This window comes from Egretta garzetta, unplaced genomic scaffold (genome assembly GCF_000687185.1).
Source record: "Egretta garzetta isolate BGI_Z169 unplaced genomic scaffold, ASM68718v1 scaffold163, whole genome shotgun sequence".
NCBI lineage: Eukaryota > Metazoa > Chordata > Aves > Pelecaniformes > Ardeidae > Egretta > Egretta garzetta.
In genome coordinates this window covers 514831-526214 of record NW_009259308.1, presented here as the reverse complement: position 1 = coordinate 526214, position 11384 = coordinate 514831, and the positions used below count along the sequence as shown (strand labels likewise).

At 36.7% G+C, this 11384-nt stretch overlaps 1 protein-coding gene across 1 annotated transcript in view; it reads right to left on the bottom strand.

The window, feature by feature from the left end:
* Positions 1-6785: 6785 nt before the first annotated feature.
* The window catches only part of NEK7 (NIMA related kinase 7), a 54606-nt gene continuing 50007 nt past the window's right edge, over positions 6786-11384 (bottom strand). The window contains exon 9 of the mRNA XM_009636190.2: positions 6786-8393. Coding sequence (XP_009634485.1) covers positions 8283-8393 — 111 coding nt within the window. The 3' untranslated portion in view covers positions 6786-8282. The remainder of the gene's footprint in view (positions 8394-11384) is intronic.

Below are 11384 nucleotides of genomic sequence, written 5' to 3'. Positions count from 1 at the left end.
AAACCCACTACTACTATGAAAACTGCCCCCCACCCCCCACTCATTTTCCTCGCCAAATCTCAGTTTGGATACATCTCTCTAGGCAAGTTTCCACCAGCACATGAGAGTTTAGAAGTAAGAGTTTGCATCACTACCAGTTATTCTGATGCATGTTAGTTTCCTTCCCATCCCTGGTGGTAAGCTAGCTTCTTCAAGGCAGGCTCCAGAAGACAGAAACGCAAAGTTATGTTCAGCATCCCGACTTCCCTGCTTCACCAAGGCGGGCAAGAACCGTGCTCCACTAGGAAACATCTGGCAGATTTAAAAGGCAACAATTGAGAACACCCAGGCCATAAACATCACAGAACTTTTAAATCAAGTTTTACTGCCAAAAATTTTATTTTATGCTCAAGTTGTAAATGAATATAGTGTACATGTCATATAGGATGCAGAAGTACTACATGAACGTATTTATTTGTTTGCAACAACAGTTTCAGAAAATAAAACATGACGAGTTCTCTGTTTGTTTCAATATTTGACTTACCTTTTTTGCAATGTAAAGGAGAGGCAGGAGAACAAACAATGGCCATAATTTTAACTGAGGAGTTTCTGACTGAACGTAAGGAAAACAAGGTTTACAGTGAAGCTAGCTAAGCACTGGAGCAGGCTGCCCAGAGAAGCCGCACAATCTCGATCCTTAGAGGTTTTCAAGATCCAACTGTCTGAAACTCCGAGACCTGGTCTGAATTCAGCATTGACGTTGCTCTCAGCAGGAGGTTGGACTAGAGACCTCTCTCAAGGTCCTTTCCAACCTGCATGATTCTAACCATTTGATTCAAGCACAATCAGCAGCCAAATTCAAACAAATCAATGAACACTTCCTTCTTCCCCTCTACCAACAAAATCTTACCAGCAAATGCAATACTCATCTTTAATGATCTTTACAGCATGACTGAAATCAAAGAAACAACCAGCAAACCAAGTGTACAGAAGAGTACTAACACCACATTGAAAGGCAAACTAAGTGCCTTTGCATGATATAAAATTCTCTTTGTAACAGCAAACACATTTTTAATGCCAAATGTGTAAAGAGCAATAAACAGCTGTGTAACAATACCAAAGATCTTCCTAGTCATTTTTAAATGGGAGTTTTCCTATTCACACTGAGAAAGGACACCACAGGAACATAAGCAAGACAGTATCAACATTTTTGTTTCCAAGTTTCTATAAGCCCTCGATACACTGGCAGTGCCATGCCCCCCAGCAAGTGCCCCCGGGAAGCCAGAAAATTATGAGCTATGAGGTGGAGAGGAGGCAGGGAACTCCAAAACATCTCTGTCTTGGGGACAATTTCTGTCCAGTTTGAGGCCTCTTCCTATTGCTAGGATTTAAATGTAAAGCAAGCGGAACTATCAGGAAGGACTCAGTGCATCTAATTTCTTAACTTTTATTTCCATATGAACAGAAGATTTCAATTAGACAAAAGGTGTAAGGCCTCCATCCATCATTAAGGCAGTTGTAGAAGAACAAATTAACTAATGGTATGACATGATACAAACTGGCAACAAAGAATAAACATCAAACTTGAAAAATACTAAAAAAGTCTTTGTTTTGTGCCAACAAGCAACTGATCCTCTAAAAGAAAAAAAGAATTATTCTGGTGCAAATAAACAGTGATTAAATGTGTGTATACCCACACACACCAAACTGAATGTGACATTCAGCTCTGCATCCTACAGTCCCAAACCCTCAAAATTCTTATAGAGAATTTTGCTTCTCAATCTCAACATAGATTATGGATAATTATGAGCAGTCAGAGGTCAGACAATTTGATCAACAGGGAATCTCTGCAAACACCCAATCTTCCAATTCTGAAAGCCTGATAAAATTGGGAAGTCGGATAGTGCACCTACACAGAAAACCATGCAGTCCACCATGCAGGCAGGTCTCATTTGGCCTTAAATTAAGGTAGCGTGGGCAGAGTAGTAGTACAGCACAGAGCTCAGTTCTAGAGCTACAGGACAAATAAACATTCAGCTGTCAATAATAAACTTGCAGTATTGCTGCAAGTATGCAAGCTACCTCGTTTGCAGCTGGCTCCACTGTACCTGCACTACCCTGCACTATAAGACAGCATATCTTCAGTTAGGCCAGGTATACAGGGCAGCAAATAAGAGAAGCCAGTGTCAGGGTGGGACAGGAACAAAGAAGAGCCTTGTGCCTAACACTGGATCCAGCCAGTGAAGCTCTTAAACACATTCTTATTTCAAGCAATGGTAAAAGCATTGAAATCAAGTTGCTATAACAAGAAAACAATAGTTAGCTCTAATTACAGAAACAAGACATGACAAAGTTTCATACAGTAAATACAAAGAAATGAAGGGCAAATACTTTGCATCTGAAGTGGTAGAAAACTAAATCAAGGCCCAAATTCAAGAACTTTTGAAGTACTTGAAGGAACAGAACCTACACCAGCTCTACAGTCCTGAAATAATACAAAATTTGTGGAACTCAAGTCTCTTTTAAAACACAAAACAAGTAGTAGTTTGGTGGAGTTCCTTCTTCATACATGAAACTGCTAAAGCCCAACAACAGTTTAGTCCTGTCAATTTTGATACTTTGAAGGGAGAAAAGAAGTCAAAATGACACAGAGGTTAAAACAGTGAAGATAAAAGATAAGAACGAACACAGATAATGAAGAGGGTTGGAATCTGATACTACTAACTTTGAGATATTTGATACGCAGGCATGGGAGAAGTGTCAGGGATAGAAAGGTTGCGGCCCTGAAAAACAGGCAAGTAAAATTGTCAGGGATGTCAGAAAATACCCTAGAGGGAGTTAGGAAGAAAAATTAGATCTTTGAATCTGAACAGGTCTGAGACTGTGGCAGGATACTCAGGGAATCATCTGGAGATAGAACTATGGGAGAACCAAGCTGGGGAAGGAAGCACTGGATTTTTGGGCATTCAAACTAAAGTGTAAAGCCAAAAACTTGAAAACAAAATGGAGGGAGGGTGTTCAGGTACATGAAATTAGGGGATGACAAATGGGCAAAAAAGGGCAAAGTATTAAAAAAAGAGAACCTCTTAGGATGATGGGTGCCATCCACTTCAAGACAGAGGAAAGAGAAACTTGGTTGCTAGTGAAGGAAATGAAAGGAGGATTTAAAGAGGAAGCCTCCATTGAATAAAAGGAGGGAAAGACATAAAAGATACAGAAATAAAAGGGGAAAACTCAAGAGGCAGAGAAGCCTGGTTCAGAAACAGATTCTTAGAAGCAGAACAATTCTGAAAAAATCAGGATTGGTTTTGAAGATACATTTTTGTATCAAGAATGAACAGAGAAATAAAATGAACAGCAAACCTGCAAGCAAGTTCAACAAGAAAAAAAAGAGTGGGATAAAAGCAGTTAAAAAGTCCATTTGGAAAAAGAATTAAAACAAGTAAGGCAAAGCTGAGTCCAAAGCTATGTTGTGCTGACATACTCTTCAGAGATATTCGGAAAGGCAGGAATGGAATTTAAGAAATCACAAGAAAAAATGTCTGGGGAGAGGAATGGAGACAGGGCACTGTGAGAAGCAACCAAAGAAACCACGTATAGAGAAGCAGATAGAGATGAAAATAAAGACCAGTGAGTCAAAGGAAGTGAGGCCAATGAAGGAAGGAGGCAGCTGAGAAGAGTAAAGGAGTCAGAAAGGTTAATAGACTGGAGATCCCAAAAGGAGTGAGTGACAGGGTAGAGGAGAGAGACAGACAGATAAGCTAAGAGAGAGCAGGTAGTGATCAGAGAAAGGGAATTTAGAAATGAGAGATAATAAAGTGAACAGTATTTACTAAAGACAAGGTCATGGGAATGATTGAGGCAGTGAGGAAATCTGTCTAAAACTAGAAATCAAAGGCGTCAGGCTGGAAAAACAGACTGAAGAACAATGGAGTTACGTACTTATCAAGGGAAAAAAAATAGGGCTTGCCCATGGTGAGGGATAAAATTTGAGAAGACAGAAATGGGTTGAGTTTAGCAAAGTCATAAGGAAAGAAGCCACTAGGAAAACTAGACACAGAGGGACTTCAAATCAGGAAGAGGGTAGAGCAAACAACAGGACAGATGAAGCAGAAGCAGTGGAAGACAGGAATCATAGGATTTCGGAATTCAATATGAAGGGGAAACAAGTTTTTAAAAGCATCAACTGAAGAACAAGGTTCAGGAAAGGGAATAAAGTTTGAAAAAGAACCTTAAAAAAAAAAATTTATATTCGAGTCATGTTCTGAAACATAACACCCCACTGGGCACGCCCAGCACCTGTGCTTCCCTCCCTTGGGTGATCTTGGCAGAAAGGTTTAGCTATTCATCCAGACCAAAACAGGTATCAGAAATTCAGAAGATCGGCACTGCCACTGGCATGATGTGAGGATATGGCAGGGTTGGAAAAACTTCTGACTGTTAAAGAAATATTAAAAGTGGTGGAAGAGCAGTGATTTGAACTCTGCTATCCAGCACCTTTACTTCCAGATTAAATTAACTCTCCACAAAGCAAGACTTGAAGGCCTTCATTGACTCTCCCTCACATCAACCTCCTGTTCCGAGAAGTTCAAATACCCGATGCAATGTTCGCCACCAGCATTCAAATTCAGCCGTTAAAGATTCTCATCTCGCTGTATAACAGCGAAGACAGAGATTAAATGGACAGATTGTTGAAAACAAATATCACTGCGATTTTGGGTCCCATTCAGAGATATCTGAGAACCATTGGCATAAGAAGTCCTTCTCCATTTCCAAGCCTCTTGTCAAGAATTTCACTCTATGGCTTGCTTAATCATGAGCATGAATAAAACACCAGCCTTCTCAGACACTTCTAATACTGTATTTCATCTTCCAGTGTGTTGGCATGTTTTTAAAGTTTCTCCTCATTACTAAAAGACGACATACTTCTATTGCCTGCTCATACAATTCGTAGCTGGATCATTAAAGCGCAGCAGAAGAGGGGGGAAAAAAAGACATTATTCCCTGCTAGCAAACCAATGACATACAGAAAAGTATAAAAAGTGATCTGAACACATCGTTCCTGCATACCCTACTAATTACTTCATGTGAGTATATGAGGTTCACTCAAAATTACCAAAATTACATCAAAACCAGCCCACCTATAAACAAGAGCTCACAGGACTGAGGACATAATGGGAGCTCTTCGTTATTTTTATGCTTTTCAGATATTTTCATATGATTTGAAAATAATTTTAGATTTGTTTTTAAATTTTAGATAAACACACTCTTTTGGGTTAACTGTGAATATACCTGATGGAGTATTTTTAGATAAATTTTTGACAAATAAGATGAAAAAGATTTTTTTGAGTGTACTGTCTTTTGTTGCAGCCCAGAAAACTCACCTATAATCAACTACTGGAAGCAGTAAACTGTCCACAAGATAGGTAGCATCTACTTGTAACATAGATCTCTCTCTGTAACAAGAAAACTTTGAAAACATATCATAGAAACACTATCATTTTTACATTATATTTAATATTTGAAAGTTTTATTTCTATTAGACTACTGCACAGCAGGGGAGCTTTCAAGACGACAAAGATTTTATGCAATGTCATTCAAAGCACATAGCTCATGAAGCAAGTTAATACTGTAGCATTACTGAAATAAAAGGAGGAGCTAGTCGACATTTTGGTTAGAAATGTAACACATTCTCTTTAAAGAAAATAAACGTGTAATGCCATAGCTTAAAAAAAAGTGCCAAATGTCACCATCAACAACATATGAAACGTAGAATGGTGTTTTATAAAAGAAAATATTTCATAAGTGTATAGCACACATGGGAGTGTTATAACTGACTTACTTTCCTACGTTACTTAGGGGATAGATTCTACAACCCCCAGTTTTATAAGCAGTTCTATTAACCCGTATGGGCTTCTTAATTATAAAGTTCGGTACCAGAGTCATCTGTACCTTTCATTTTACAGATTTTAAAATAGGAGCAACTATTTATTTTCCTCAGCACAAGATTTAATCATAAATACTAAAAAAAAACCCCAAAACCACACAATAAAAAAATAAATGCTTAAGTATGCACATTTGCTAACTCTTAACTCATCTTTTCTTTACTCATTGTATCCTTCTAGACAGGAGGGGGAAAAAAAAAAAAATCTATTATTGGTTTCTTTCAGGAAAAGTTCAATAATTGGTGCATAATATTAGATGCAAATAGCCTGACTGTGTTGGGGTTTTTCCAGTGATTTTTTAAATGTTCTAGTACATTTCAGAAAAAAAAAAAAATGGTTTGAGTACTTGTGCATATTAAGAGATAATCCTGGCAGTCAAGCAAGTATTGTGTTGCCTTTTCCAATACAAAGCATGTCATTCTATGACATATGAACTACTGTTATAGAATATAACGATATTTTTTAAAATTCAATAATCAGATAATAAATGAAAACAAATCTAGAGGTTGCTAGACACAAACCAAGGTTTCTCAAAGACGTCCTCCCTACAAATTGTTCCACTGAAGTCCTACAAGATAAAGTATACACAGAAGCTAGAAGGAAAACTACAAATCTGGACATTTCAGATAAAAAAAAAAAATGTATTAAGATAAGCCAATGATCTGACACATACTATTTAAAAACTCCTGTATTTTGCCAAGCACAATTTCCATAGTATTTGTATTTTTAAAAAATATAAAACCAGAAAAAAAAACCTGACCTAGCTTGAACGTTTTATCCACAAGCTTTACAATTGTATTTTTATATCAAATCAAAAATTAAAGCTGCACAGAGAAACAAAAAAAAAAAAAATCTGAGCGTTCAAGGAACTGACTGTATCTAGACCTATATGTGTATGTACATACCGCTGCTTTTATTTGAACTAACTTCTTTTTACCCACACAAGGAAAAAGACTTAACTGACCGTAACAGCTTCTCAGCAATACCCCTGGTAATAATTATGTTTTGACAGTTCCGTATAAAAAGTTCAATCTTGAAACTCAAGGAATTTCAGTCCGTCCATTTTTACCACATTTAAAAACAAGACACCTTCCTTCCTTAACAATAAAAATATTATGTAAGCATACCCAAAAAGGTACTAAGGTGTAGCAAAAATATTCTGAATTTCCTTTTCAACTAATAAAGTATTTGTAAGACATTTTGCATATACATATTTCCCAAATGAAGGGGTGGCAACTTTTCTCTTAAACATAAAAGCTAAAATTTACTTTTGCTAAATATGAAACTAATTCTCCAGATACACTATACTGAACTAGATATTCACAAAGAATACATTTTGTGTTACACTACACTATTATATCTTTTCCAAAAGGTTTCTGTATTTAAAAAACATTTTAAAATTTAAATATACTGTAAGGTCATTCAAATTATTTTAAACACAAAAATCTACAAACAGTGACATATACATAAACAGTTGGGAAGTTGTAACTTAAAGATCGCATCTTTTAATCAACCCTTCTCATAAACACTAGCCTCAAAAGAACCCTATTTGCTACAAGAAGCATCTGCATGGTTTTAAGACTTAACTATGCAGACTCCTATTGCCCCAGGGCAGTGCTGCACAAGTCTATTGAAAATGATCACATTGCAGAATCAACACCTTAAATTTTCCCAGAAAACCTTCAACAAATGTTTTATGTGCATTATGACAGAATAACAAAACAAAAAGGGATGTTACTGAAATTTCAGTGTGACAATTTTTCCTGAAACTATTTTCCCATCACATTTGGCAAACAGAGAACTAATCCTATCGCCTGTCTACTCTTATGCTGAGAACTGCAAACTACAATTCAATATAAAATACAATAACCTTCTATAATAATTATGTCCCTCTTAGAACAAAGATTAAAATAAAGTTAACTGTGCTGATTCATACCTTCCATAAATTACTAAAAAGCTGAGAGATTCAGACATTTTGCTTCTGGATAATAAGCCTAATATCTGTATCATGTGCAAAAGTGCAACTGTGTTTTAGAACTGAGGCCCAACTGAATACAATTTTGTTATTAAAGAAAATATACTTGAACCCACTTAACATGACGAACAGTGGTTCTCGGTATCTTTGAAAGTTACGCTTTACATCTTTGAACTTGTCCTAAAATTGCAAGTTAGAAAAAATACAAAAAAATAGAAATAAACAGAAAATAACAAAGCTTGTATATAAATTGTTTTACAATTCAAAGCACAACAGTAAGATTCAAATAATTACATTTCAGTAACACACGAACAAAGAGGTGGGATGTTTTACTTAAAATACTTGGGTTATTTCTGCTTTTTTCTTCACGATCTGATGTTTCTTTAGCTGCTCGCAGTGTGTGCATGCATACGTTTCGCTACATCATAGACATAGGTTATGTCTGGTCGCTTCTCTGGATCCGGGTTGATGCACATATTAACTAATTGTCGCAGCTAGGAAAGGAAAATAACATGTAAGAAAGCCAACGATCCTGTCAATTAGTATTTGTGCATTATCAAATTCAAATTAATAAGAGCGGCAAAAATTAGCCAAAGATAGCAATTCTGCATAAACACATACATTCAGCCCTCCCTCTCTCCACACACACTGCACACAATTTTATGCAAGCATCTATGCAACATACACCCGCGATTTTTACACTTTGTACCGCTGTCTAGAAAAACTGATGAGCAGATTTAAGTTCTAATCCTTTTAACATACAACTTCAGACATGCGTTTATTCCCACTATACATCATTTTAAATTAAAATTCCTGTGCTTTTGGAGGGCTACGCCTGCAAACCGCAGAAGGCTGAAACTTGCACGGAGAAGGTAAACTGGGACTGCTTGCTCATTCTCTCCCAATAGAAGAGTTAGCCAGCAATAAATGGCATTGCTGTGTGACAGGTTCCAAAAGACAAAAGGCAGTGATTCTCCTTATAACACACAGTTAACCCGCAGAACCTCCTCCTGCTAGAGGCTACCAATACACACGCATTCAGAAAGCAACTGAACAAATTAAACCCACTGAGGGCTATTCAATATAAAGACTCCACCTTTGACTAAGGAAATACCTGAACTTAAAACTGGAAGCTGGGGAAATATTTTGGGGAAGTATCACATTATGTTGGCCCTGTTGCTCCACTTGCCCAATGTTGGAGACACGATAATGGAATAAATAACCTTTGGTCTATGTCCCAGTATCCATTCTCAGGATTAGGTAACTGATTTTTTCTTTACAGAAAGAAGCACATAATTAACAAAGATGTTCACAGAAGCCTCTATCTGGGAATAAATAAATCACTATGACTAGAAAATCCCACACTTCCACAAACACCATAATTTATCAGGCCTTCTGTAATGCACATTTTCTGCAGAAGCAACCCCAAAGAGCTTCCTCACCACTCAGACACTTCTTATTGCCTCCATAAATTGGCAGAACAGTTGCAGGTTTATCTTCCTCCCTTGAAAGGCCTCAGGTGACATTAGGACTTAACATAGTCTGGATAAACTTCTGATGGGGCTTCTATTTTAAATTGTGGGTATCTCCTAAGCATTTTGTAGTGTGGAATACACCTGCTTCACGACAACTTCTTAAAATGTTTACAATCCTTTGCAAGAGCAACTTAACCAACCCTCAAGCTCTTCCTTTATGTTTTCTGGGAAATCAAACGGCAAACAAAAAAGCCAATGCCTTGTGAGCCACCCTTCTATGGCAATATGCCAAATTTGGTTCAGTCTCCCTCCCAGTACTGTTAGGTATGACTACTGAAAAAAATCTGTAATTATTGCAACTAACACAGAGCAACCTCGTCACCATTATTATTCAAAAGTAACATAGATTGCATATTCAAACCTCCCATCAGAGAGTTTCCTTCCTGCTTTTTATAAAAAGCCCAAGAAGGATTTTAAATTATAATTCTACTCCTTTCACTTTTTTTAAATACACAGGAACAGGAAGTCCAGAAACTAAGTAAGAAACATTGCATGCCACAAGTTAAAACTTTGTCCATCAGCCCTTGCAGAAACATTGTAAATTGTATACAACGAACCGGTTTTTCATATTTAACAGTACAAGAGCTATGTCACTAAACATCCCCTTTGTTTAGCAAGAAGAGTTTAATATTTAAAAATGAGATCATTAATTCTGAAGATAGGGGTCAGATTGCTGGATTAAAAAGAAATATTAAATCAAAATAATCTGTAAACCACTTTCTATTTGAATCTTAAATATGCTAAGTATATTTTGACTAATGGAGTTATAAAAGCAATCATATTGCTTCTGGCAGCCAGTAAATAAAATACAATACCACTGACAGGAAAAAATATTAGCCAGTAATAACTCCCAATCATTTGGAGAACAGAATGCTGGAAATCATGAACTACTGCAAGAAATAATAATCGCCAACATGTAATAGAAATCTCCCATAGAAGAAGCATACAGTGTAAGCAACAGGCACAACGTATTAGCAGAGATGAGCAGTTTGCTATGCAACACCTCAGACAGCCTGCATGGAGAACAGGAAAGACTGAAGAACATCTAAAAACCCCAAGCCTGAAATTAGACTCAAATAAGTAAACACCTTGTAAAGAAAATACAAGTGTAATTTATCTTGAGAATATGACACTGAATCTTCTACGTATACATTTATCTTTCTCTGTGAAGACCTGTTCAATAGAACTGCATATAGTAAATGAAAGTCTCAGTAAAAGGCCTCGAAGGACTGAAACATATAAAGCCATTATCAGAGGGGAAACACAGTACTCTTTCTCCTCTTTTTACCAGCTGTATATCAATAACTTTACTGTGAGTAGAACAGCAGAAGTAGACCTTCAAGAAATTTACCTGTGAAAAAGCATGAGAAGCCTTGTTTACCTCCAGTAGGCTACTTCATGTCTTTCCAATCCTGGCCTGTGGGTAACTCTGATTCTGTTTTTTAAACTGAACTTTATAATCTAAAAATCAATTTCAGACTCAAACTGTCTATTAAGTCATTAAACTAGAAGCCTTCCTTCAGAGTTACTTTGTTACTTGTTACAGTATATTACAATTCAAAGCTTCAATAAAAAGATTCATTGCTTAGAAAGACACTGTAGCAAACCAGCATCATTACTCAAAAGTACATGTAAGGCTTTAGGTCATATTAATCACTGTAAATACACTTGCAAAATTCATTCACCCATATGGTGTCTTGACTGGTGGCTTTTTACAGCTTCTTATTTTTCACTCTAACCAAAACATGTATGTAGCTACTATTGTTAGGATGCACAGAAGAATCTACAAGAATATGTTCACAGTAAGTGGCAGTCACCGAATCAATTTACTCAGAAATTCTCTTCCCAACATAGTGCAAGAGGTGAGCTCAATTAAGTGACAAACCTTCACTATTACTGTACTAAAGTAAACCACAGAGTCCTAGCTCCCTTTTGGCTATGAGTCTTAAC